The 27,903-nt window shown below is 52.1% G+C and overlaps 2 protein-coding genes across 2 annotated transcripts in view; both read right to left on the reverse strand.

Moving 5' to 3' along the window:
• VPS37C (VPS37C subunit of ESCRT-I) overlaps positions 1-26,102 on the reverse strand; it is an 81,467-nt gene extending 55,365 nt beyond the window's left edge. Inside the window, exons 1-2 of the mRNA XM_069233034.1 lie at positions 25,819-26,102; positions 9,413-9,603 (exon numbers count right to left, since the gene is read on the reverse strand). The gene's annotated coding sequence lies outside the window, so the exon portion shown is untranslated. The remainder of the gene's footprint in view (positions 1-9,412; positions 9,604-25,818) is intronic.
• On the reverse strand, positions 10,840-25,927 carry LOC138294018 (putative uncharacterized protein ENSP00000383309). Its single transcript, XM_069233270.1, has 2 exons — positions 25,819-25,927; positions 10,840-12,467 (listed from the first exon to the last, which is right to left on the reverse strand). The coding sequence occupies exons 1-2, from the start codon at positions 25,925-25,927 to the stop codon at positions 10,840-10,842; spliced, it is 1,737 nt and encodes a 578-aa protein (XP_069089371.1).
• Positions 26,103-27,903: the final 1,801 nt, after the last annotated feature.

Raw genomic sequence — 27,903 nt, forward strand, 5'->3', positions numbered from 1 at the left:
TTTACTACTCAAAAGACAGCAGCCAATCACAAAACAGAAAACTTTAACTACATTTCCCAATATGCTTAGCTCAATATGTCCACCAATCACATCCCATTAAACCCTATTAGAGTCCTTATCACCAGCTTGAACTCCTTTTTCTTTGCTGCTCGAGCAGACAAGATAAGTGCCTTTCACGTTTCTGGTGATTTTCCCATTGACTTGTATCGTATGTTCCAGGCCCCTACGGACTTCTTATCTAATATTTCTGTGACTCAGTCCTTGGGTGGTGACCGGGCTGCTCATGTGCACGCGTGCAGCTTTCTACTGCAGGGCGACAGTCTTGCCAGGCTTCTCACGCCCAGCCACCCCTTCGCCTAATCTGCGGGGTATCCCCATGTTACAGGTAGGTAGACTTTTCCAGGCACATCGCCGTTGCACTCACTCGCTCCCTCATGTGCTTCGGTCCCAGCGCCTGCGCGGAGCCTCCCTTCATCAGGCCCGGGCAGAGAGCCAAGGAGCGACGCATAGCCCAATTGGGCTTGTCCCTAGTAGTATTGGGCCACGCATGGTCCTCCGTTTGTTTCTCCTCTTTCCTATGTGCTGACAGGACGCCAGGAACCGCGCGCATTGCTTGCATTCCTGTCACCGTGACAGACGCCGCGCTCCAGCTGAAATAACAGAGCAGGCCCTGCAATTGGAATGGCATGCACGCTCAGATAAATAACTGTTAAATACCTACTGCGTTTGGCTCTCCTTGATGCCCTCTACATAGACAGGGGGCTGCAATCATTTAGTACACACTTTATGCTGAGGAGCCTTAATTTCGAAATTCTGCACTAGGGGTAGCTCTCCCCGGTTTATTCTCCAGTGACCTCCTCGACCTTGATTGTCTGCGTTTGCAGCCATATACTACTGAAAGATGACCGATTGGGTGCCCTTCGAGGAGGCGGAGTATGTGCAATACAGTGAAAACCCACACAGTCAGTTCCTGGGTGACAGCCTGTCTGAGGCGACTGATGCCTCAGTGCAGCAGTCAGTAAGCCGGGAGCTTGCAGCTTCTGTGCCACAGGCGATCAATCAGTCGTTGGTGGCTGCTCTGAAACCCATAACCCAGTAGCTAGAGCAGTTTGCCAAAAAGCAGGGACTGGTCCCTTTGTCTGAAGGCAGCTCGGGGGAAGGAGTTTCGTCCCTCTTCGGCAAGGTTAAAGAATCTTCCCTCGCTTGGCCTCATGACAGGGCCATGTCAGCGATAAAGCAGTCCTCTAAGAATGACCATCTCTTTTGTTCTATCCCTTCCACCTCAAAGGCTTCCACCCATAGGAGCTAATCCTTCTTCTGACTCAGATCCAGCAATTCAGACTCATCCCACCCCAGCAAATCCCTGGGCAAGCGCAAAAGGGCAAGGCAGGCTGCTTCCACCAAAGACAAATAACTGGCGGGCTCCCCACCCTAACCCATTCCAGTTTAAGCCAGAGGCTATTATGCACCACCGTTCAGCCGACTGGGTCCCTGCGCCTGCTGTAACAGATTACTTGCATGCCAAATTATGTAAAAGCTTCGACAAAGAAGTCCGCAATAGGCTGTAGGCAGAATGTCCAAGGCCTGAGAACCCCAACTAAGTTGCGGACAAGCCCAGGATCGATGCTAGTATGCTCACATTCCTCAAGAAATTCACCAAGGATCCAAAGAAAGGGGTCGATCAAGCCTGGCAGTCCTGCCAGGACAAACTTCTGGATTTATTGGGTCCTCTGGAGAAGGTCCTCAAAATGGCTTCGAGGGCCAAAGAAACCGGCGCTCCTATTGACCCTTACACCCTAGCCAAGTGGACACAGAGGGCTATTTGCCTGCTAGGCAACGCCAACTGCACCATATCGTCCGTATGGCGCATATCGCTCCTCATGAAGATCAATTCGAATTTGACAGAGCTGGCACCGGTAGATGCAGGTTCCCTAGCCGAAGGTCGTCTCTTTGGCGACAAATTTGTAAAGGACATTTCCAAATAGGTCACCACATTTGCGCAACTAGATAAGGTGCAAGCAAATCTATAAAAAAAAAATAAAAAAAAAAAAAAAAAAAGTGTTTTTTACTCTGGCCTTTTTGGCCGGGCCGGACGAGGCAGGGGCTGCTCGTCAGGCTGTGCATACTTTCAAGGCTCCTAAAGAGGAAACTTTAGTTGGGGCAAGATTACAGCAGAGGTGGCACATTCTTCCCTTCCCATCCCACTTCTCAAGACGCAGAGGTCAGAAAGGAGGTGCAAAGTACACTGCCCAATCAAGTTTTACCACAGGTAAGAGACTCAGATTCATTTATTTTTCAGTTGGGGGGATGGGGTGGAAGGTAGTGGGGGGCGGGGGGGTCCGGGTGCAGTACTTTCTATGCAATTGGAATCGTGTGACTCAAGACACAAGGTTATTACAGACAGTGCAAGTTTTTCACTTGGAATTAATCAGACCCCTCGACAACGGGCTCCTCCTCTTCCTCTGTATTTTTCCCTACAAGAGGCCAGTTTTATAGATTTAGAAATCCAGGCATTGTTGCAGAAACAAGCGGTTGCCTTCTGCGAACCCCATCCATTCGGCTATTACAGCAACATCTTTCTCGTCCAAAAACGAGGGGGAGGATACCGTTTAGTTCTCAATCTCAGAGACTTCAATTATTTAATTGTTTACCAGCACTTCAAGATGGAGGGTCTTCATCTACTGCCGGATTTACTTCAGACAGGGGACTGGTTGATGTGTTTGGATCTGAAGGATGCCTATCTCACTGTCCCCATATGGCATCCACACAGGAGATTCCTCCAATTCAAATGGAGGGAAAAATGGCTGGACTATTTCGTCGTTCTTTCGTCAGCATCCTGGTACTTCACCAAACTGCTCAAACCAGTCATAGCACACTGCAAGAGAAAGGGATCAGAATGATAATTTATCTAGACGATATTTTGATCATGGCTCACTGATGAGAATTGGTGACGCAGTACGGTCTCATGACCGTCTCTCTATTGCAGGACCTGGGGTTTGTTATAAACAAGAGCAAATCGAGCCTCGTTACCACCAGATCGGTGGAATTCCTGGGGTTTGTAATTAACGCGGAGAGATCTCAATTGATCCTTCCCTGGTCCAAGCTGCGAGACATCAAGAGAGAGTTGAGAGTAGCCTTGGCACAAACTCCTCTGTCCCTGAGGAGAATAGCATGCATGGTGGGCCTCTTAGCTTCCTCAATTCAGGCAATTCTTCTGGGCCACCTTCATTAGCTAGCCTTGCAGAGGCTCAAGATTCAGCATCTACAGAAAGGTCTGGCATATTCGGAGCAAGTTCCCTTGACAGAGGAGGTAAGAGCAGAATTCCAATGGTGGTTGATGCAGGTGGATGCCTGGAATGGCAGAGCCATTTTCATCTCCCAACTGGAAACGATTATAGAGTGTGATGCCAGCCTGTGGTGCTGGGGAGCTCGATGTGGGGATCTCTCGACAGGAGGAGGAGGGGGGGATTGTTGTGGAATACATCCCAGGTCAGACCAATGTTGTAATAGCGGGCTGGAATTACAGGTACCTCAGAGATCACGGCAACTGGAAGCTTCATCCCTGGCTATTCCAGTTAACCCAGGAGGTATGGGGTCAGTGCAAGACAGATCTTTTTGCATCCCGGTTGAATCAACAGCTGGAAGAGTTCTTCAGCTGGAGGCCTGACCCACTAGTGAGGGCCCCAGATGCCTTTTCCCAGGACTGGTCAGGGAATCTCAATTATGCTTTTCCCCCCTTTGCAATGATACCGAGAGTAGCGACCCAGCTCAATAAGCAAGCAGCAGAGGTGGTGTTGATCACCCCGGTTTGGAAAGCGCAACCGTGGTTTCCACTGATCTAGAACTAGCATGCGACTCTCCCCTGCTACTTCCCTGGTTGCAGGAGATGCTTTTGGGCCCCCTGGGGAAGATGCATCCTCTAGTAGTAGAGACAGTTGCAGCTGATGGCATGGAGATTTTCAGGCAACAGTGGAGTTTGCCAGGCATTTTGGACACGGCTGCAGACTATCAGTAAAGCATGGGCAACCTCTACTAAGAAGAGGTAATCTTCAGCATGGAGAGCTTGGCGGGGTTGGTGCTTGGAAAGGCACGTGGATCCAGTGGCAGCAGAGAGAGTAAATTTCTTGTCGCAGAAGGTGGCTGAGGACTATCTTACAAGTCACTCAATAACTTTCGTTTCGCTATTTCAGCTGGACATCTGAAGGTCAATAATCATCCAGTAGGAATGCACCCTTTTGTTTCTAAGCTTCTTAAGGGCATTAGAGTATCTAATCCTCCAAAGCCAAAGTATTTGTTTCTGTGGGATGTGAACCTAGTCCTCCAGTTGTTTGTCAGCTGGCCGGAGAACACTGACTTGGCTAGAAAACAATTATCTGCCAAATTAGCAATGCTTTTATGCCTGGCAGCATGTCGGAGGTCATCGGAACTCAAGGCTCTGGACCTTGCAGGTAGAGTGTTTACACAGGAAGGTGTATCTTTCAACATTACTAGAAGACGAAAACGCTGTCTACATGTATAGAGTACTTTGCATACCCTTTCAATACAAAGTTGTGTGTTGTAAATTGCTTTAAACAAAATGAGGAATGTACTGGGGCATTGAGGTCAGATGTGGCAGGTCAATTACTGATTTCATTAAAGCAACCTTTCAGGCCTGTGTCTGCCGCAACCATTGCCAGATGGCTAAAAGGGGTAATGGTTGAGGCGGGGATTGACGTGAAACAGTTTGGGGCTCCTTCGGTCAGGGGGTGATGGCTTCCAGTCTGCAGAGATGGGAGTGATGGTGCACATTATTAGGAAATCAGCTGATTGGTCTTCTGATTCCACCTTTAAACAGTTTTATTATAAACCTGTGGGAGATATTGCAACAAGAGTTTTTCAATCAGCTTTGAACTAGCATTATCTGAGCCTCCGGTCCAGACATAGAATGAAAACTTTGCTAGCATTCGCGCCAAGAATTTTCAATTCTATTAAAGACATGGAGGCGTGGATTATCCCTCCCAGTTGATGCTTTGATAATGTATCACTAAGGCATTGTATTATGTATAATAAAGGTTTATCATCATTTGTATCCCACCCAAAATTATTTAACAGTGATGAACTGGACGCTACCTTAATGTTCCGTCTCGTTTCTTAGGCTCTGAGCAGAAAGGGGAGTGAAGAAAAGAGTTCATCAACACAAGGCTGATGTGTCTGAATTCAGTATTTGGATAGAGTCGAAGGTTCGTCATGTTGATGTCCAGCAAGTTTGTTGTTGGCAGTTCATCACTCACGATGCAGTTCCATGGAGCAAAGAAAGAGGAGTTCAAGATGGTGTTAAGGACTCTAATAGGGTTTATTGGGATGTGATTGGTGGACATGTTGAGCTAAGCATACTGGGAAATGTAGTTAAAGTTTTCTGTTTTGTGATTGGCTGCTGTTTTTTTTTTTTTAGTAGTAAAGAATGAGAAGCATATTCCTCGCCTCCGTGTCCTTATAGAATTGAAAATTCTTGGCGCGAATGCTAGCAATTTTTTTTATTCTAAATGGAACTTGAAAACTTGAAAAGTAATTTAAGAGAACCACATTAAATAGTAAAATCTTAAGTGTAGGTATCTATCTTCAGCAGAAAGAGAGAGAGAAAAGTAGGAGAAGGAGACAAGTCTGTGCGACTTGTTCTCTTTTGGAGGGCGCAGGCACCTCTCTGCAGTAGCGTAAAACAAAAGGTCCCCCACCGTAAATGGGGTTGGGGGTCCACAAAGGAGCGGTTAATTCCCATAATTTGTGACTGCTTAAGGCAGTTAATCATGCGATCGCCAGTGCTCCTTTATTATTTCAGAGCTGTGTTCCATTTAGGGGATGTCTGAATTTGAGCAGGAGGTGCGCCGAGTTCACCCCATCTGTTCCTTTATGTACTGTATCTGTCCGCCTGCTCCCCTCTGTGACGGGTGGGAACGTGAAGAACGAACAGGGGCTTGCAGCAAACCGGTCTTGTTTTCATCTCACAAAGGAAACTGTGAGTGATATATCAGAGTGTGTCTCCTTTCACAAATCTGAGAGTGAGGCTTCCAGTGGTTCCGAAAGTGTGCGCTTGGTGCGCATCTGTTCGCAGCACCCTGGGCTAGTGTTGAGGGTGCTCCAGGGTGCTGTGGCACACAGACTAAGAACCGCTGCCCTAGACTCTTAAAGAGGACACAGAGTCAACAGATCTTTGAAATTGGAGTGCTCTGATTTTTAGTAAAAATTTCTAGCTGAAGGCTGCATCCAGTGGGATTTCCAGGTAGATAAAATTATGAACTTTAACCACCTCTTTGCCTGAGATTGTAAATTTCCTGGATTTAGATAATCTTGGATGACATTTCATTATGAAATATTTGAAGAGATTTGTCTTCAATCCCAGATCAATGATAAAAGTATTAAAAGCATCCAAATGTGTCTGCAATCCATTGGTGGTTCTAGTTAACCTAACTGCGTCGTCTGCGTGCAAAAGCGCCGAGTCGTAGCAGGAGTCTATTTTGGCCAAATCCCCGCCTCCACAGGAATTCCTCAAGGCCGTTGACAGAGTGAAGAGAGAAAGGGTGCCACAACACAGCCTTGGTGAGCCCCAACGGAACCTTTTTATTTTTGGAGATAAATCGACCTCTGTGATAGATCTTATCTTGACAGATGTTTGCCAGTGTAACAGTCGGAGTAAATCAACAGTGGCCCTATCACACCCCATGCCTTTCATAATGTCTATGAGCTTGGGATGTTGCACAGTATCGAAGGCACAAGTGAGATCCATGAATGTTAAATGCATTTTTTCTCTCTTAGCTCTGACATATTTTGTGATAAGACGGAGATTAAGGCTTTGGCCCACCGTGCCAACTCCTGAACGGATCCCCAACTGCACATCATACAAAACCTTACTCGTGTGTGCCCATTCTTCAAGTTTCAACAATACCACACTTCTTAAAATGTTAGAGGTGCTCTCCAGCAGTGAGATGGAATGATAACGACTAGGCTGAGTTTTGCCCCCCTTTTTAAATATGGGGACAACTACTGCCTCCTGCCATGTTGGAAGCAGTGAGCCTACAATAGCGGCTTTTAAAACATTTGTAAGCTAAAGATTCTGTGACCGATTCAACTCGGTGTGTATATTTTAATGAAACTCTATTCACCTTGCTCATAAGATGGCCAAACCAATACCCAGGATTCATTGTATTAAGATATTTTCTACTGCATTTGACCTCCATACACACCATAACAAAGCACATATCTCAACTCGGCCATAATATACAAATGGATATCCGGCCACAACCCAATCTACCTCCTAGTGTCTTCAATAACTTAGCAAAACATGTCTTCTCAAAATATTGATAAATTTAAGAATAGAGGAATTTAATTCACTCTTTGTTTTCTTGAAATTATTTTCCTCCTTCTCACCTGAAGAAACGTCGTCCTTCTCAGATCCGGCTCACACACCCACTTACCCCCTATTCTGTCCCTACGTCTTTAATGGTTTCCATTCCTCTCACCCCTACTGGCTCAAAAACACTGTTTGCTTCTTTGGAAAGTCTCTAGGGCTACGGAAGGATGTCTCTTCTGTACTTACAGGCATATTCGGCCTTCAAACGATTACAACCAACTCACCATGAATATGGTAAGCAATGATTCTGTTGCACTCGTAACTCAGAAGAAATTAGATGCTCATTAGGGTCTCTTTTCTATACACCAAAGGGCAATCAAAGAACAACATCTTGCTAACTGGCATTTATGATCATTTTAAGTGCCTGCTCCCACGCCCCTGTCATTTAAAACACAATGAACCACATAAGGAAAACTCTGACTCATCTGACACTGTCTGAACATATGGGGAAAACGCCTGGTGGACAGAATTCATCTTTGCGTTCTCAAGTCACCTTTTCACTCAAATTCTCAACAATGTGGAAAAACGAGTTATGAACACATTTTACCTCATAATGACTTGTAACTGTTTTATTTGTGTAACTAATAGCGAATTTCACGTATCAGAATTAAAATCCTAATTTATCTTTTGCAACATTAGAAGAGCATAAATCAAAAACTCACAGTGTGAGACTGGAAACTGCCTACTGAGATAGAGTCAGTGGACGAAGTTTCATCAGAAACCATGAACATTACATTTGCCAGCTTGGCTATGCTTCCTGGTAAGCAGAGGATGGAGTTTCATACTAGAATAAGGAACTAATGAGCCTGCAATGCTCTTAATGGATGATATCTAGACTTCTGGCTAGATCCAATCTGATTTGTGTGGCCCTTTGTTTTATACCACAGGAAATTAACACTACTTAACACATACATTCTAAAGCAGTGGTTCTTAACCTTTTGACTTGTGTGTTTGCCCCAGTTAATCACTACAGGAACATGGGGGACCCCTACTGAATCACTTTTGAAATCTGGGGACCCCCACTGAGTCATTACTAGAAGCCGGGGACTCTAGTATAAAGATTTTGATGATTTGAACCGCAAAACAATACACAAAAAAATACAAAAACAAGCATTCAAACAAATACACAAACTATGACATTTTATTTCACAAATCAAATTGTTTATATAATTTTTTTTTACTGTAAATTTCAATTTTTAATGGGAAGGATGGAGCTTTCACAAATTCAACCAAAGCCACTCACCATCCATACTGCATTCCTTTATGCGCCTTCGCTCTTCTCCCATAAATCAATCTGGGAATACTAACTTAGGGCCTGATTTAGATCTCAGCAGAAAGGTTACTCTGTCGTAACGGTGACAGATATCCCGTCCGCCAAAATCTAAAAGCCACAGAAAACACTGGTCTTTCGATTTCTGCGGATGGGATGTCCATCACCGCGGGGACGGAGTAAGCACTACACCGAGATCCAAATCAAGCCCTTAAATTTTAGTATCCTATTTCCAATTAGTTCACATTTACAGGTGTAAGATTTTCTGTTTTACATTTTGCTTCTTTATTTATATACACTTTTTCAATCAGTTAATATTATTTAGTTTTCTAAGCAATTACGTGCCTCCCGAGGTTTCGCATCCCCCCTGGGGTCCCCGGACCACAGATTAAGAACCAGTGTTCGAAAGAATATCTAGACAGAAGCAGAACAAACATTCTTGAGAAGTACAGTATTTTTGTATTTTTAATTGTGTGCACTGACACTGCACGCCTGTTGCACAGACCTATAGACAGATGGCTCCCACTAGAGAGATGCCAAAAGTGTGTGTTGCGCAATGTCAACTATTTATGAACCAATTCCGTGCTCAATTTATTCCCAAAAAGTCCTAGAGGAGGAAAATCCGCCCAATCTTTTTATACTATGATGCAACTAAGAAAGTCATTTTCCTTCTGCGCCCCCTTCATCCTCCCCACTCCACCCGCTGTCCCTGTACTCCCCAACCCCCAAAACTGACTTGGGGCTCAGATGCTTTTTACCTGGTCTCTGATGATGCTGGGCTGTGAACCGATGCAAGGCAGCTGCCGCCCTCCAAGCTACCTCAGATGGGGATGAAACATCTTGTTTGTTCGGCTGCACTCCGTGACGTCTGCTTTGCTTTTCTGCCTTAGACTGCTGCGCCCCCAGGAAGGCTATACTCCCAGGAAACGAGAGAATGCAGACATCCAGCCTGAAACAAGAAGAGCTCACTTAAATACTTCGTAACGATAATGTTGATACAGTTGAAAGACGGCACCAGCTCCTTCAAATTCACCATTCTTGCAATAAGTAGCATCTGAAAAATGATGTACCGAATGATCAGATTCCATTATTTTAAAACGTACATTCAGACATTGGGAACAAAGGGAAGCAAGCAATACCTTTGCATCCAAACAATAGTCAATCACTTGTCAAACCATGCAAAAACAATAAATAAAACCTAAGCGTCAGTGGAAGAGACACTGCATACCCGATGCACCAGAGTACCACCAGAAATGTGGCATCACGTGGACTTTAAATTACTTCACAGGAACTCACAAAAAAAGGATCGCATCAATGTACAGAACAATGATTTTGGAAAAATCTTACAATAATTAATAATAAGTAGTAAATAATACAACACTTTGGATTCAGATAAAAGACCTGATTATCAAAAGCCTGACATTTAATAATGCTCCTGGCGCTAGGCGCTGTGCCACTGGCCAGTTCCATCAGGTCTCCTGAGCTACTCACTGTTATGAGAGCAGCTTCAGTAAGTCAGTAAATAGCAGGGAAAGTGCCAATTTCCAAAACCAAAGTATATGCAATGATAGTGAAGTGTGGGCCGGAACCGTCAGTTCTCTATCACCATTGCTGAGGGAGCGAGGGGTCTGTGAGAGTTGCTGAGGGGGCGAGGGGTCTGTGAGAGCTGCTGAGCGAGCGAGGGGTCTGTGAGAGCTGCTGAGCGAGCGAGGGGTCTGTGAGAGCTGCTGAGCGAGCGAGGGGTCTGTGAGAGCTGCTGAGGGAGCGAGGGGTCTGTGAGAGGTATAGAGAGAGGGAGGGGTGTGTGAGAGTTGGGGAGGGGTGTGTGAGAGTTGCTGAGGGGGAGGGGTGTGAGAGTTGCTGAGGGGTCTGTGAGAGCTGCTGAGGGAGCGAGGGGTCTGTGAGAGCTGCTGAGGGAGCGAGGGGTCTGTGAGAGCTGCTGAGGGAGCGAGGGGTCTGTGAGAGTTGCAGATAGTGAGGGGTCTGTGAGAGGTATAGAGAGAGGGAGGGGTCTGTGAGAGCTGCTGAGGGGGTGAGGGGTCTGTGAGAGTTGCAGATAGTGAGGGGTCTGTGAGAGGTATAGAGAGAGGGAGGGGTGTGTGAGAGTTGCTGAGGGGGAGGGGTGTGTGAGAGTTGCTGAGGGGTCTGTGAGAGCTGCTGAGGGAGCGAGGGGTGTGTGAGCTGCTCAGGGGGCGAGGGGTCTGTGAGAGTTGCTGAGGGAGCGAGGGGTCTGTGAGAGCTGCTGAGGGAGCGAGGGGTCTGTGAGAGCTGCTGAGGGAGCGAGGGGTCTGTGAGAGCTGCTGAGGGAGCGAGGGGTCTGTGAGAGCTGCTGAGGGAGCGAGGGGTCTGTGAGAGCTGCTGAGGGAGCGAGGGGTCTGTGAGAGCTGCTGAGGGAGCGAGGGGTCTGTGAGAGCTGCTGAGGGAGCGAGGGGTCTGTGAGAGCTGCTGAGGGAGCGAGGGGTCTGTGAGAGCTGCTGAGGGAGCGAGGGGTCTGTGAGAGCTGCTGAGGGAGCGAGGGGTCTGTGAGAGCTGCTGAGGGAGCGAGGGGTCTGTGAGAGCTGCTGAGGGAGCGAGGGGTCTGTGAGAGCTGCTGAGGGAGCGAGGGGTCTGTGAGAGCTGCTGAGGGAGCGAGGGGTCTGTGAGAGCTGCTGAGGGAGCGAGGGGTCTGTGAGAGCTGCTGAGGGAGCGAGGGGTCTGTGAGAGCTGCTGAGGGAGCGAGGGGTCTGTGAGAGCTGCTGAGGGAGCGAGGGGTCTGTGAGAGCTGCTGAGGGAGCGAGGGGTCTGTGAGAGCTGCTGAGGGAGCGAGGGGTTTGTGAGAGCTGCTGAGGGAGCGAGGGGTCTGTGAGAGCTGCTGAGGGAGCGAGGGGTCTGTGAGAGCTGCTGAGGGAGCGAGGGGTCTGTGAGAGCTGCTGAGGGAGCGAGGGGTCTGTGAGAGCTGCTGAGGGAGCGAGGGGTCTGTGAGAGCTGCTGAGGGAGCGAGGGGTCTGTGAGAGCTGCTGAGGGAGCGAGGGGTCTGTGAGAGCTGCTGAGGGAGCGAGGGGTCTGTGAGAGCTGCTGAGGGAGCGAGGGGTCTGTGAGAGCTGCTGAGGGAGCGAGGGGTCTGTGAGAGCTGCTGAGGGAGCGAGGGGTCTGTGAGAGCTGCTGAGGGAGCGAGGGGTCTGTGAGAGCTGCTGAGGGAGCGAGGGGTCTGTGAGAGCTGCTGAGGGAGCGAGGGGTCTGTGAGAGCTGCTGAGGGAGCGAGGGGTCTGTGAGAGCTGCTGAGGGAGCGAGGGGTCTGTGAGAGCTGCTGAGGGAGCGAGGGGTCTGTGAGAGCTGCTGAGGGAGCGAGGGGTCTGTGAGAGCTGCTGAGGGAGCGAGGGGTCTGTGAGAGCTGCTGAGGGGGCGAGGGGTCTGTGAGAGCTGCTGAGGGAGCGAGGGGTCTGTGAGAGCTGCTGTGAGAGCCGCTGAGGGGGCGAGGGGTCTGTGAGAGCTGCTGAGGGGGCGAGGGGTCTGAGAGAGCTGCTGAGGGGGCGAGGGGTCTGTGAGAGCTGCTGAGGGGGCGAGGGGTCTGTGAGAGCTGCTGAGGGGGCGAGGGGTCTGTGAGAGCTGCTGAGGGGGCGAGGGGTCTGTGAGAGCTGCTGAGGGGTCTGTGAGAGTTGCAGATAGTGAGGGGTCTGTGAGAGGTATAGAGAGAGGGAGGGGTGTGTGAGTTGCAGAGGGGGAGGGGTCTGTGAGAGTTGCTGAGGGGTTTGTGAGAGCTGCTGAGGGAGCGAGGGGTCTGTGAGAGCTGCTCAGGGGGTGAGGGGTCTGTGAGAGCTGCAGATAGTGAGGGGTCTGTGAGAGGTATAGAGAGAGGGAGGGGTCTGTGAGAGTTGCAGATAGTGAGGGGTCTGTGAGAGCTGCTGAGGGAGCGAGGGGTCTGTGAGAGCTGCTCAGGGGGTGAGGGGTCTGTGAGAGCTGCAGATAGTGAGGGGTCTGTGAGAGTTGCAGATAGTGAGGGGTCTGTGAGAGTTGCAGATAGTGAGGGGTCTGTGAGAGCTGCAGATAGTGAGGGGTCTGTGAGAGCTGCAGAGGGGGAGAGGGGTCTGTGAGAGCTGCAGAGGGGGAGAGGGGTCTGAGAGCTGCAGAGGGGGAGAGGGGTCTGAGAGCTGCAGAGGGGGAGAGGGGTCTGTGAGAGCTGCAGATAGTGAGGGGTCTGTGAGAGGTATAGAGAGAGGGGTGTGTGAGAGTTGCTGAGGGGGAGGGGTCTGTGAGAGTTGCTGAGGGGTCTGTGAGAGTTGCTGAGGGGTCTGTGAGAGTTGCTGAGGGGTCTGTGAGAGTTGCTGAGGGGTCTGTGAGAGGGGGTGAGGGGTCTGTGAGAGGGGGTGAGGGGGTGAGGGGTCTGTGAGAGCTGCTGAGGGAGCGAGGGGTCTGTGAGAGCTGCTAAGGGAGCGAGGGGTCTGTGAGAGCTGCTGAGGGAGCGAGGGGTCTGTGAGAGCTGCTGAGGGAGCGAGGGGTCTGTGAGAGCTGCAGATAGTGAGAGGTCTGTGAGAGGTATAGAGAGAGGGAGGGGTGTGTGAGAGTTGCTGAGGGGGAGGGGTCTGTGAGAGTTGCTGAGGGGTCTGTGAGAGCTGCTGAGGGGGTGAGGGGTCTGTGAGAGTTGCAGATAGTGAGGTGTAGGAAGTTGGCTCTGTATGTGCTATTTCAAAGTAAGGAATAGCATGCACAGAGTCCAAGGGTTCCCCTTAGAGGTAAAATAGTGGTAAAAATAGATAATACTAATGCTCTATTTTGTGGTAGTGTGGTCGAGCAGTAGGCTTATCCAAGGAGTAGTGTTAAGCATTTGTTGTACATACACATAGACAATAAATGAGGTACACACACTCAGAGACAAATCCAGCCAATAGGTTTTTGTATAGAAAAATATCTTTTCTTAGTTTATTTTAAGAACCACAGGTTCAAATTCTACATGTAATATCTCATTCGAAAGGTATTGCAGGTAAGTACTTTAGGAACTTTAAATCATAAAAATTGCATGTATACTTTTCAAGTTATTGACAAATAGCTGTTTTAAAAGTGGACACAGTGCAATTTTCACAGTTCCTGGGGGAGGTAAGTTTGTGTTAGTTTTACCAGGTAAGTAGGACACTTACAGGGTTCAGTTCTTGGTCCAAGGTAGCCCACCGTTGGGGGTTCAGAGCAACCCCAAAGTCACCACACCAGCAGCTCAGGGCCGGTCAGGTGCAGAGTTCAAAGTGGTGCCCAAAACACATAGGCTAGAATGGAGAGAAGGGGGTGCCCCGGTTCCGGTCTGCTTGCAGGTAAGTACCCGCGTCTTCGGAGGGCAGACCAGAGGGGTTTTGTAGGGCATCGGGGGGGACACAAGCCCACACAGAAATTTCACCCTCAGCGGCGCGGGGGCGGCCGGGTGCAGTGTAGAAACAGGCGTCGGGTTCGCAATGTTAGTCTATGAGAGATCTCGGGATCTCTTCAGCGCTGCAGGCAGGCAAGGGGGGGGTTCCTCAGGGAAACCTCCACTTGGACAAGGGAGAGGGACTCCTGGGGGTCACTTCTCCAGTGAAAGTCCGGTCCTTCAGGTCCTGGGGGCTGCGGGTGCAGGGTCTCTCCCAGGCGTCGGGACTTTGGATTCAAAGAGTCGCGGTCAGGGGAAGCCTCGGGATTCCCTCTGCAGGCGGCGCTGTGGGGGCTCAGGGGGGACAGGTTTTGGTACTCACAGTATCAGAGTAGTCCTGGGGTGTCGGATCTCCACCAGCCGAGTCGGGGTCGCCGGGTGCAGTGTTGCAAGTCTCACGCTTCTTGCGGGGAGCTTGCAGGGTTCTTTCAAGGCTGCTGGAAACAAAGTTGCAGCCTTTCTTGGAGCAGGTCCGCTGTCCTCGGGAGTTTCTTGTCTTTTCGAAGCAGGGGCAGTCCTCAGAGGATGTCGAGGTCGCTGGTCCCTTTGGAAGGCGTCGCTGGAGCAGGATCTTTGGAAGGCAGGAGACAGGCCGGTGAGTTTCTGGAGCCAAGGCAGTTGTCGTCTTCTGGTCTTCCTCTGCAGGGGTTTTTCAGCTAGGCAGTCCTTCTTCTTGTAGTTGCAGGAATCTAATTTTCTAGGGTTCAGGGTAGCCCTTAAATACTAAATTTAAGGGCGTGTTTAGGTCTGGGGGGTTAGTAGCCAATGGCTACTAGCCCTGAGGGTGGGTACACCCTCTTTGTGCCTCCTCCCAAGGGGAGGGGGTCACAATCCTAACCCTATTGGGGGAATCCTCCATCTGCAAGATGGAGGATTTCTAAAAGTCAGAGTCACCTCAGCTCAGGACACCTTAGGGGCTGTCCTGACTGGCCAGTGACTCCTCCTTGTTGCTTTCTTTGTTCCCTCCAGCCTTGCCGCCAAAAGTGGGGGCCGTGGCCGGAGGGGGCGGGCAACTCCACTAAGCTGGAGTGCCCTGCTGGGCTGTGACAAAGGGGTGAGCCTTTGAGGCTCACCGCCAGGTGTCACAGCTCCTGCCTGGGGGAGGTGTTAGCATCTCCACCCAGTGCAGGCTTTGTTACTGGCCTCAGAGTGACAAAGGCACTCTCCCCATGGGGCCAGCAACATGTCTCTAGTGTGGCAGGCTGCTGGAACTAGTCAGCCTACACAGACAGTCGGTTAAGTTTCAGGGGGCACCTCTAAGGTGCCCTCTGTGGTGTATTTTACAATAAAATGTACACTGGCATCAGTGTGCATTTATTGTGCTGAGAAGTTTGATACCAAACTTCCCAGTTTTCAGTGTAGCCATTATGGTGCTGTGGAGTTCGTGTTTGACAAACTCCCAGACCATATACTCTTATGGCCACCCTGCACTTACAATGTCTAAGGTTTTGTTTAGACACTGTAGGGGTACCATGCTCATGCACTGGTACCCTCACCTATGGTATAGTGCACCCTGCCTTAGGGCTGTAAGGCCTGCTAGAGGGGTGTCTTACCTATACTGCATAGGCAGTGAGAGGCTGGCATGGCACCCTGAGGGGAGTGCCATGTCGACTTACTCGTTTTGTTCTCACTAGCACACACAAGCTGGCAAGCAGTGTGTCTGTGCTGAGTGAGAGGTCTCCAGGGTGGCATAAGACATGCTGCAGCCCTTAGAGACCTTCCTTGGCATCAGGGCCCTTGGTACTAGAAGTACCAGTTACAAGGGACTTATCTGGATGCCAGGGTCTGCCAATTGTGGATACAATGGTACATTTTAGGTGAAAGAACACTGGTGCTGGGGCCTGGTTAGCAGGGTCCCAGCACACTTCTCAGTCAAGTCAGCATCAGTATCAGGCAAAAAGTGGGGGGTAACTGCAACAGGGAGCCATTTCTTTACACAAGCCCCCTCCAGCCCACAGGCCAGGAGACTCAGCCAACGCTGGAAGAGTCTTCCTAGTCTGTCAGGCGAGGAAGAGTAGAGGAAATGGCTGGTTTGTTGCAGGGCCTACTCTGCCTTACATCCTCCTGTTCAGGTCATTCCCTCTGGGGAACTGACCCACTTCCACAGTGATAGGACCTAGTCTGAACTGCCTCTTGTCTGTGCTTTTTATGTCTTCACCCATTCTCTCTATTTTGAGGTCAGAGGTATCCACCTCTGCTAATCTTATCTTAGCCAGGGTCACCCCTAGCTTACCCAAAGAGGTTACCCAGAGCTGGAGTAACCCCACCATGACCAACAGGGTCAAGGGGCCTAACTTGTTATTTGGCATGGGGTCAGACCACCATGCCAAGGATAGTGCAGCCATAAAGGCTAACACCCAGCAGAGGCCACTGACAGCTGTCAGTGCCCAGAACCACACCTTTAGTTCTTCACCTACAAGGGAAGGGGCTAAGTTACAGGCTTCTTTGGGTTCAGGGTGCCTGTCTGCTGTATTAGAGTGGGGGGTTACCACATCTTGTAGTAAACACCCTTCTTCCACTCTTTCTTCTGTTAGCTGAGGAGCCACCCACTCAGGCTTAACAGTTGCCTGACTAGCCAGGACTTCTTGTGGGTCAGGCTGGACTTTATCAGAGCCATTTTTGGAGTTCTCCCCTACTGGAGCAGAATCTCTTTGGCTTGCTGGAACCTTGGCTAAAGGTTGTCCACCTTTCCTACTCTGTTTCCTTTTCTTTTTCTTCTGGGGCCTACTTGCATTTACTGCAGAGGCAGGCACTCCAGAATCCTTGGGAGAGGACTGGCCCTGGACCAGTTCTTCTCTTAGGCTCTGACTAACCTCTGGGTAGTCATTTCCAAGGAGACAATCAAGGGGGAGGTCTGTACTGACTACCACCCTTCTCCAGCTAAAAGTTCCACCCACTTCTATGGGCACAAGAGCCACAGGCCTATTAGTGACCCTGTCTGGGCTAACTCTTACTCTGGCCATCTCACCTGGGATGTACTGGTTTGAGAGCACCAGCCTGTCATGCACAATAGTGTGACTGGCACAAGTGTCTCTCAGGGCAGTGGCTGGGATTCCATTCACCTGTAGGTGGTGGAAGTGTCTACTTCCCTCTGGAATCTCCAACTCACCTGTTGGGCCCATTTTCCAGTTGAAAGCTATGAAGACCTCCTCATCTGAGGAGTCATCTCCAATGGCTACACTGGTTACCCCTGGAATTTTGTTCTGGGGTTTGTTTTTGGGACAAGAAGTGTCCTTGGTGTGGTGCCCAGACTGTTTACAGTTGTGGCACCATGCCTTAGTGGCATCCCAGTTCTTACCCTGGTACCCACCTTTGTTTTGGGTTGTGTCTTGGGGCCCACCCACCTGTTCTGGTTTTTGGGGGCCTACAGAGGACTCTTTTTCTTTGTTTCTAGTGTCACCCACTTTCTCCTGGGGAGTTTTTGTAACCCCTTTCTTTTGGTCACCCCCAGTGGAAGTTTTGGTTACCCTAGTCTTGACCCAGTGGTCTGCCTTCTTTCCCAATTCTTGGGGAGAAATTGGACCTAGGTCTACCAGATACTGATGCAACTTTTCATTGAAGCAGTTACTTAAAATGTGTTCTTTCATAAACAAATTATAAAGCCCAACATAGTCACACACTTCATTTCCAGTTAACCAACCATCTAGTGTTTTTACTGAGTAGTCTACAAAATCAACCCAGGTCTGGCTCGAGGATTTTTGAGCCCCCCTGAATCTAATTCTATACTCCTCAGTGGAGAATCCAAAGCCCTCAATCAGGGTACCCTTCATGAGGTCATAAGATTCTGCATCTTTTCCAGAGAGTGTGAGGAGTCTATCCCTACACTTTCCAGTGAACATTTCCCAAAGGAGAGCACCCCAGTGAGATCTGTTTACTTTTCTGGTTACACAAGCCCTCTCAAAAGCTGTGAACCATTTGGTGATGTCATCACCATCTTCATATTTTGTTACAATCCCTTTGGGGATTTTTAGGGTGTCAGGAGAATCTCTGACCCTATTTAAGTTGCTGCCACCATCGATGGGACCTAGGCCCATCTCTTTTCTTTCCCTTTCTATGGCTAGGAGCTGCTTTTCCAAAGCCAATCTTTTGACCATTCTGGCTAACAGGGGGTCATCTTCACTGGAGTTATCCTCAGTGATTTCAGAGGTGTTGGTCTCTCCTGTGAGGGAACCAGCATCTCTGACTATTATTTTTGGAGTTAGGGTTTGAGGGACCCTGTTCTCCCTAGATAGGACTGGTAGGGGGGAATTTTCCTCCAAGTCACTATCCTCTTCCTCTGAGTTGCCACCCTCAGAGGGGTTGGCCTTTTCAAACTCTGCCAAAAGCTCCTGGAGCTGTATTTTGGTAGGTTTGGGGCCCATTGTTATTTTCTTTATTTTACAGAGTGACCTTAGCTCCCTCATTTTAAGATGGAGGTAAGGTGTGGTGTCGAGTTCCACCACAGTCACATCTGTGCTAGACATTTTGCTTCTAAAAGTTGGAATACTTTTTAAGAATCTACAACTGGTTCTAGAATCTAATTCAAACTTTTAAACTCTAAAAGAAATGCTAAACAGGATCTAACACAAGGCCCTAGCAGGTCTTTTAAGAATTTAGAAAACTTTTCAAATTGCAAAAATCAATTTCTAATGACAATTTTGGAATTTGTCGTGTGATCAGGTATTGGCTGAGTAGTCCAGCAAATGCAAAGTCTTGTACCCCACCGCTGATCCACCAATGTAGGAAGTTGGCTCTGTATGTGCTATTTCAAAGTAAGGAATAGCATGCACAAGAGTCCAAGGGTTCCCCTTAGAGGTAAAATAGTGGTAAAAATAGATAATACTAATGCTCTATTTTGTGGTAGTGTGGTCGAGCAGTAGGCTTATCCAAGGAGTAGTGTTAAGCATTTGTTGTACATACACATAGACAATAAATGAGGTACACACACTCAGAGACAAATCCAGCCAATAGGTTTTTGTATAGAAAAATATATTTTCTTAGTTTATTTTAAGAACCACAGGTTCAAATTCTACATGTAATATCTCATTCGAAAGGTATTGCAGGTAAGTACTTTAGGAACTTTAAATCATAAAAATTGCATGTATACTTTTCAAGTTATTGACAAATAGCTGTTTTAAAAGTGGACACAGTGCAATTTTCACAGTTCCTGGGGGAGGTAAGTTTTTGTTAGTTTTACCAGGTAAGTAGGACACTTACAGGGTTCAGTTCTTGGTCCAAGGTAGCCCACCGTTGGGGGTTCAGAGCAACCCCAAAGTCACCACACCAGCAGCTCAGGGCCGGTCAGGTGCAGAGTTCAAAGTGGTGCCCAAAACACATAGGCTAGAATGGAGAGAAGGGGGTGCCCCGGTTCCGGTCTGCTTGCAGGTAAGTACCCGCGTCTTCGGAGGGCAGACCAGAGGGGTTTTGTAGGGCACCGGGGGGGACACAAGCCCACACAGAAATTTCACCCTCAGCGGCGCGGGGGCGGCCGGGTGCAGTGTAGAAACAGGCGTTGGGTTCGCAATGTTAGTCTATGAGAGATCTCGGGATCTCTTCAGCGCTGCAGGCAGGCAAGGGGGGGGTTCCTCGGGGAAACCTCCACTTGGACAAGGGAGAGGGACTCCTGGGGGTCACTTCTCCAGTGAAAGTCCGGTCCTTCAGGTCCTGGGGGCTGCGGGTGCAGGGTCTCTCCCAGGCGTCGGGACTTTGGATTCAAAGAGTCGCGGTCAGGGGAAGCCTCGGGATTCCCTCTGCAGGCGGCGCTGTGGGGGCTCAGGTTTTGGTACTCACAGTATCAGAGTAGTCCTGGGGTCCCTCCTGAGGTGTCGGATCTCCACCAGCCGAGTCGGGGTCGCCGGGTGCAGTGTTGCAAGTCTCACGCTTCTTGCGGGGAGCTTGCAGGGTTCTTTCAAGGCTGCTGGAAACAAAGTTGCAGCCTTTCTTGGAGCAGGTCCGCTGTCCTCGGGAGTTTCTTGTCTTTTCGAAGCAGGGGCAGTCCTCAGAGGATGTCGAGGTCGCTGGTCCCTTTGGAAGGCGTCGCTGGAGCAGGATCTTTGGAAGGCAGGAGACAGGCCGGTGAGTTTCTGGAGCCAAGGCAGTTGTCGTCTTCTGGTCTTCCTCTGCAGGGGTTTTTCAGCTAGGCAGTCCTTCTTCTTGTAGTTGCAGGAATCTAATTTTCTAGGGTTCAGGGTAGCCCTTAAATACTAAATTTAAGGGCGTGTTTAGGTCTGGGGGGTTAGTAGCCAATGGCTACTAGCCCTGAGGGTGGGTACACCCTCTTTGTGCCTCCTCCCAAGGGGAGGGGGTCACAATCCTAACCCTATTGGGGGAATCCTCCATCTGCAAGATGGAGGATTTCTAAAAGTCAGAGTCACCTCAGCTCAGGACACCTTAGGGGCTGTCCTGACTGGCCAGTGACTCCTCCTTGTTGCTTTCTTTGTTCCCTCCAGCCTTGCCGCCAAAAGTGGGGGCCGTGGCCGGAGGGGGCGGGCAACTCCACTAAGCTGGAGTGCCCTGCTGGGCTGTGACAAAGGGGTGAGCCTTTGAGGCTCACCGCCAGGTGTCACAGCTCCTGCCTGGGGGAGGTGTTAGCATCTCCACCCAGTGCAGGCTTTGTTACTGGCCTCAGAGTGACAAAGGCACTCTCCCCATGGGGCCAGCAACATGTCTCTAGTGTGCCAGGCTGCTGGAACTAGTCAGCCTACACAGACAGTCGGTTAAGTTTCAGGGGGCACCTCTAAGGTGCCCTCTGTGGTGTATTTTACAATAAAATGTACACTGGCATCAGTGTGCATTTATTGTGCTGAGAAGTTTGATACCAAACTTCCCAGTTTTCAGTGTAGCCATTATGGTGCTGTGGAGTTCGTGTTTGACAAACTCCCAGACCATATACTCTTATGGCCACCCTGCACTTACAATGTCTAAGGTTTTGTTTAGACACTGTAGGGGTACCATGCTCATGCACTGGTACCCTCACCTATGGTATAGTGCACCCTGCCTTAGGGCTGTAAGGCCTGCTAGAGGGGTGTCTTACCTATACTGCATAGGCAGTGAGAGGCTGGCATGGCACCCTGAGGGGAGTGCCATGTCGACTTACTCGTTTTGTTCTCACTAGCACACACAAGCTGGCAAGCAGTGTGTCTGTGCTGAGTGAGAGGTCTCCAGGGTGGCATAAGACATGCTGCAGCCCTTAGAGACCTTCCTTGGCATCAGGGCCCTTGGTACTAGAAGTACCAGTTACAAGGGACTTATCTGGATGCCAGGGTCTGCCAATTGTGGATACAATGGTACATTTTAGGTGAAAGAACACTGGTGCTGGGGCCTGGTTAGCAGGGTCCCAGCACACTTCTCAGTCAAGTCAGCATCAGTATCAGGCAAAAAGTGGGGGGTAACTGCAACAGGGAGCCATTTCTTTACATGAGGGGTCTGTGAGAGGTATAGAGAGAGGGAGGGGTGTGCGAGAGTTGCTGAGGGGGAGGGTCTGTGAGAGTTGCTGAGGGGTCTGTGAGAGCTGCTCAGGGGGTGAGGGGTCTGTGAGTGTTGCAGATAGTGAGGGGTCTGTGAGAGGTATGGAGAGAGCGAGGGGTGTGTGAGAGCTGCTCAGGGGGTGAGGGGTCTGTGAGAGCTGCAGATAGTGAGGGGTCTGTGAGAGGTATAGAGGGAGGGGTCTGTGAGAGTTACGGAGGGAGTGAGGGGTCTGTGAGAGTCACTGAGGGGTCTGTGAGAGTTACGGAGGGAGTGAGGGGTCTGTGAGAGTCGCTGAGGAGGTCTGTGAGAGTTACGGAGGGAGTGAGGGGTCTGTGAGAGCTGCAGATAGTGATGGGTCTGTGAGAGCTGCAGATAGTGATGGGTCTGTGAGAGTTACGGAGGAGTGAGCGGTCTGTGAGAGTTGCTGAGGGAGTGAGGGGTCTGTGAGAGTTGCTGAGGGAGTGAGGGGTCTGTGAGAGTTGCTGAGGGAGTGAGGGGTCTGTGAGAGTTGGGGAGGGGTCTGTGAGAGTTGCTGAGGGGGAGGGGTCTGTGAGAGTTGCTGAGGGGGAGGGGTCTGTGAGAGTTGCTGAGGGGGAGGGGTCTGTGAGAGTTGCTGAGGGGTCTGTGAGAGCTGCTCAGGGGGTGAGGGGTCTGTGAGAGCTGCTGAGGGAGCGAGGGGTGTGTGAGAGCTGCTGAGGGAGCGAGGGGTGTGTGAGAGCTGCAGATAGTGAGGGGTCTGTGAGAGCTGCAGATAGTGAGGGGTCTGTGAGAGTTGCTGAGGGAGTGAGGGGTCTGTGAGTTGCTGAGGGAGTGAGGGGTCTGTGAGTTGTTGAGGGAGTGAGGGGTCTGTGAGAGTTGCTGAGGGGTCTGTGAGAGTTGCTGAGGGGTCTGTGAGAGTTGCTGAGGGGTCTGTGAGAGTTGCTGAGGGGTCTGTGAGAGTTGCTGAGGGGTCTGTGAGAGTTGCTGAGGGGTCTGTGAGAGTTGCTGAGGGGTCTGTGAGAGTTGCTGAGGGGTCTGTGAGAGTTGCTGAGGGGTCTGTGAGAGTTGCTGAGGGGTCTGTGAGAGTTGCTGAGGGGTCTGTGAGAGTTGCTGAGGGGTCTGTGAGAGTTGCTGAGGGGTCTGTGAGCTGCTGAAGGGGTGGGGGGTCTGTGAGAGTTGCAGACAGTGAGGGGTCTGTGAGAGCTGCTGAGGGAGCGAGGGGTCTGTGAGAGTTGCTGAGGGAGCGAGGGGTCTGTGAGAGTTGCTGAGGGAGCGAGGGGTCTGTGAGAGTTGCTGAGGGAGCGAGGGGTCTGTGAGAGTTGCTGAGGGAGCGAGGGGTCTGTGAGAGTTGCTGAGGGAGCGAGGGGTCTGTGAGAGTTGCTGAGGGAGCGAGGGGTCTGTGAGAGTTGCTGAGGGGTCTGTGAGAGTTGCTGAGGGGTCTGTGAGAGTTGCTGAGGGGTCTGTGAGAGTTGCTGAGGGGTCTGTGAGAGTTGCTGAGGGGTCTGAGAGAGTTGCTGAGGGGTCTGTGAGAGTTGCTGAGGGGTCTGTGAGAGTTGCTGAGGGGTCTGTGAGAGTTGCTGAGGGGTCTGTGAGAGCTGCTCAGGGGGTGAGGGTTCTGTGAGAGTTGCAGATAGTGAGGGGTGTGTGAGAGCTGCTGAGGGAGCGAGAGGTGTGTGAGAGCTGCTGAGGGAGCGAGGGGTGTGTGAGAGCTGCTGAGGGAGCGAGGGGTGTGTGAGAGCTGCTGAGGGGTGTGTGAGCTGCTCAGGGGGTGAGGGGTCTGTGAGAGCTGCAGATAGTGAGGGGTCTGTGAGAGTTGCTGAGGGAGGGAGGGGTCTGTGAGAGTTGCTGAGGGAGGGAGGGGTCTGTGAGAGTTGCTGAGGGAGGGAGGGGTCTGTGAGAGTTGCTGAGGGAGGGAGGGGTCTGTGAGAGTTGCTGAGGGAGGGAGGGGTCTGTGAGAGTTGCTGAGGGAGGGAGGGGTCTGTGAGAGTTGCTGAGGGAGGGAGGGGTCTGTGAGAGTTGCTGAGGGAGGGAGGGGTCTGTGAGAGTTGCTGAGGGAGGGAGGGGTCTGTGAGAGTTGCTGAGGGAGGGAGGGGTCTGTGAGAGTTGCTGAGGGAGGGAGGGGTCTGTGAGAGTTGCTGAGGGAGGGAGGGGTCTGTGAGAGTTGCTGAGGGAGGGAGGGGTCTGTGAGAGTTGCTGAGGGAGTGAGGGGTCTATGAGAGTTGCTGAGGGAGTGAGGGGTCTGTGAGAGCTGCTCAGGGGGTGAGGGGTCTGTGAGAGCTGCTCAGGGGGTGAGGGGTCTGTGAGAGCTGCAGATAGTGAGGGGTCTGTGAGAGTTGCTGAGGGAGTGAGGGGTCTATGAGAGCTGCAGATAGTGAGGGGTCTGTGAGAGTTGCTGAGGGAGTGAGGGGTCTGTGAGAGTTGCTGAGGGAGTGAGGGGTCTGTGAGTTGCTGAGGGAGTGAGGGGTCTGTGAGAGTTGCTGAGGGAGTGAGGGGTCTGTGAGAGTTGCTGAGGGAGTGAGGGGTCTGTGAGAGTTGCTGAGGGAGTGAGGGGTCTGTGAGAGTTGCTGAGGGAGTGAGGGGTCTGTGAGAGTTGCTGAGGGAGTGAGGGGTCTGTGAGAGTTGCTGAGGGAGTGAGGGGTCTGTGAGAGTTGCTCAGGGGGTGAGGGGTCTGTGAGAGTTGCTCAGGGGTTGAGGGGTCTGTGAGAGTTGCTGAGGGAGTGAGTGGTCTATGAGAGCTGCTCAGGGGGTGAGGGGTCTGTGAGAGCTATAGAGGGAGTGAGGGGTCTGTGAGAGTTGCTGAGGGAGTGAGGGGTCTGTGAGAGTTGCTGAGGGAGTGAGGGGTCTGTGAGAGTTGCTGAGGGAGTGAGGGGTCTGTGAGAGCTGCTCAGGGGGTGAGGGGTCTGTGAGAGCTGCTCAGGGGGTGAGGGGTCTGTGAGAGCTGCAGATAGTGAGGGGTCTGTGAGAGGTATAGAGGGAGTGAGGGGTCTGTGAGAGTTGCTGAGGGAGTGAGGGGTCTGTGAGAGTTGCTGAGGGAGTGAGGGGTCTGTGAGAGTTGCTGAGGGAGTGAGGGGTCTGTGAGAGTTGCTGAGGGAGTGAGGGGTCTGTGAGAGTTGCTGAGGGAGTGAGGGGTCTGTGAGAGTTGCTGAGGGGTCTGTGAGAGTTGCTGAGGGGTCTGTGAGAGTTGCTGAGGGGTCTGTGAGTTGCTGAGGGAGTGAGGGGTCTGTGAGAGTTGCTGAGGGAGTGAGGGGTCTGTGAGAGTTGCTGAGGGAGTGAGGGGTCTATGAGAGCTGCTGAGGGGGTGAGGGGTCTGTGAGAGCTGCAGATAGTGAGGGGTCTGTGAGAGGTATAGAGGGAGTGAGGGGTCTGTGAGAGTTGCTGAGGGAGTGAGGGGTCTGTGAGAGCTGCTGAGGGAGTGAGGGGTCTGTGAGAGCTGCTGAGGGAGCGAGGGGTCTGTGAGAGCTGCTGAGGGAGCGAGGGGTCTGTGAGAGCTGCTGAGGGAGTGAGGGGTCTGTGAGAGTTGCTGAGGGAGTGAGGGGTCTGTGAGAGTTGCTGAGGGGTCTGTGAGAGTTGCTGAGGGGTCTGTGAGAGTTGCTGAGGGGTCTGTGAGAGCTGCTCCGGGGGTGAGGGGTCTGTGAGAGTTGCTGAGGGGTCTGTGAGAGTTGCTGAGGGGTCTGTGAGAGTTGCTGAGGGGTCTGTGAGAGTTGCTGAGGGGTCTGTGAGAGTTGCTGAGGGGTCTGTGAGAGCTGCTCCGGGGGTGAGGGGTCTGTGAGAGTTGCAGATAGTGAGGGGTGTGTGAGAGCTGCTGAGGGAGCGAGGGGTGTGTGAGAGCTGCTGAGGGGTCTGTGAGAGGTATAGAGGGAGGGAGGGGTCTGTGAGAGTTGCTGAGGGAGTGAGGGGTCTGTGAGAGTTGCTGAGGGAGTGAGGGGTCTGTGAGAGCTGCTCAGGGGCTGAGGGGTCTGTGAGAGCTGCAGATAGTGAGGGGTCTGTGAGAGGTATAGAGAGAGGGAGGGGTGTGTGAGAGCTGCAGACAGGGAGGAGGCCGGGAGAGCTCCAGTGACACTCATGAAGGGAGCTGCTGCAGATTGAGTGCTGGGAGGCTTCTAGGCGCTGCAGACTGAGTGCTATGAGGCTTCTAGGCGCCGCAGAGCGGGGGGTGGAGTGGATCCCCACAAGAGCCCTCACCCCCGTCGTCAGTCAGGAAGGAGGGCTCTTAGACTCCTGGTGGGAGCCCCCGACACTGGGCGGGGCCCAGGGCCCGCCAGGGACCGGAGGTGGGGGGTCACATTACCCCAGCCTCTGACCGGGGCTGCTGCTCTCCCTCTGCCGCGCTGGGTGTGGAGGCCCAGCGAGGGGGCCGGGGGCACTCACCGACAGCTGTCCGTACCGGGCTCTCCGGTCTCCCTCTTCCGTTCATTCGGGAGCGCGCAGCGCTGAGGGGACTGACGCGCCGCCGACTAGAGCCACCCGGGCCGTACATCGCGTTAGGGCACGTCACCTCGCGCGGCCTCTGCTCGCAGTACGTCCACCCGGCCTGTACGAACGTCACGCGCGCCCGCCCTGTGAACGCCGCCCTGACGTGAGCACCATCAGTGGGCGTCACGTGACGTGATCCGTCCACCCTCCCAGTCACTCCAGTGAAGGCTCCCGGCTGCTTCGCGGGGCGGGGTCAAATGGCACGTCATCACCCGGCGCTCCGCGGGGCGCAGCATCGTGACCCACCCCCGCGGGGCGCAGCATCCTGACCCACCCCCGCGGGGCGCAGCATCGTGACCCACCCCCGCGGGGCGCAGCATCCTGACCCACCCCCGCGGGGCGCAGCATCCTGACCCACCCCCGCGGGGCGCAGCATCCTGACCCACCCCCGCGGGGCGCAGCATCCAGACCCACCCCCGCGGGGCGCAGCATCCTGACCCACCCCCGCGGGGCGCAGCATCCTGACCCACCCCCGCAGCATCCAGACCCACCCCCGCGGGGCGCAGCATCCTGACCCGCCCCCGCGGGGCGCAGCATCCTGACCCACCCCCGCGGGGCGCAGCATCGTGACCCACCCCCGCAGCATCCTGACCCACCTCCGCGGGGCGCAGCATCCTGACCCACCCCCGCGGGGCGCAGCATCCTGACCCACCCCCGCGGGGCGCAGCATCCTGACCCACCCCCGCGGGGCGGGTGGGACTGCACCGACCAGGACATGGCGGTACTACCTCTTCACAAACCGTCCCTCTGGGGCGGGGCTGTCTGCCCCCCCCCCCCCAACCTGCTGCTCCGCGTGGGCGGAGCTAAACTGCCCTCATTACTTTGCTGTTTATTGTAAGTATAAAATCACAGCAGCCAATCAGAACACATTTTTAACCCCTTCGCAGCCAAGGATGTAACAGTTGCGTCCTTGGCTGTGGTGCTGAGGTGCCAAGGACGTAATCGTTAAGTCCTTGGACCGGCTCATGGGGGGAGCGCTATCCCCGTGAGCCGTGCCTCGGTGTCCCCAAAGCAGGGATGGAAGAGGAATCGCTTCCCCTTCCCCCCCCCCCCCCGACCACCCCATGGCGTCTGATGAAGTCAGCGCGCAAGGCTTACCCCTCCTGAGGTGAGCTTCCAGCACAGAACCGAGGAGAAAGAGCATTGCTCCTCCGATCATGTGGAGGGATGAGAGAGGCATGGACTTTGGGATGCTGCCATGTAGAAAAATCCACAGTTCTATGGCAGGACCGGAGGCTCGTATTATGCTTCTCCTTCTTCGCTGTTTATTAACGTAACCAATGACAGCAGCCAATCAATAACATGTTAAACAAAAAAACTACAAATCCCAGAACCCTGAGCTGACATCACTTCCCGCACGTCAGTCCCGATGTCTCCAACTATATAAGCAGCAAGGAACCATAACGCGTCCTCTTTCTTTGCTGCTTTCGCTTCAGATAAGTGCAATTGTTTTCTTTTAATCTCTGTGTCTATTATTTCATTGTTGTATTCGGCGTTTTTGCCGATCGGAGCATCGTGGGACGCGAGTGCTAGTGTCTTGTCCCGTGCTCCTCCAGGAACATTGCCGCAGGTTTTTTTAGGCACCTGGTGGGGTGCCTGGAGGCCGAGGAGCGCGGCGTTTCGGCGCCAATAATATTATTGGTCCTTCCTTTGGCTTGCTGCCCGCGCGCAAGGCGCCGCGGGTCAGTTTCACTGAATGTATAGTGACTGTGAGCCCACGCTTGACTCGGCGATCTTTGAGTCAGCTCCCAAAGGAGAATTGGACGCCCCTCTTACGCCCATTAGCCTGGGTTGCAAATTGGCCATTACAGGATTATTCCTGAGGGGGTTTTGTTTCGCTGTAACACCTGCTTGGCCACAGATTGGTATTTGGACAGCCTCCAGAGCGGCATAGTGTATCAGGGTTCCCCCCCCCCTATTACTTGCGCAGACCCATAGATTATTGAGGCGATTCTCATCAAGGGCATAATAATAGCTAGA

Source organism: Pleurodeles waltl, chromosome 4_2 (genome assembly GCF_031143425.1).
Source record: "Pleurodeles waltl isolate 20211129_DDA chromosome 4_2, aPleWal1.hap1.20221129, whole genome shotgun sequence".
NCBI classification, from domain to species: Eukaryota; Metazoa; Chordata; class Amphibia; order Caudata; family Salamandridae; genus Pleurodeles; species Pleurodeles waltl.

Excerpts from the sequence above, each read along its gene's own strand:
- LOC138294018 (XM_069233270.1), bottom strand. The coding sequence starts at position 25,927 with ATGTACGGCCCGGGTGGCTCTAGTCGGCGGCGCGTCAGTCCCCTCAGC. Across the intron at positions 12,468-25,818 it reads CCCGGTACGGACAGCTGTCG|ACCCCTCACTATCTGCAGCT; the intron begins GTGAGTGCCCCC and ends TACCTCTCACAG.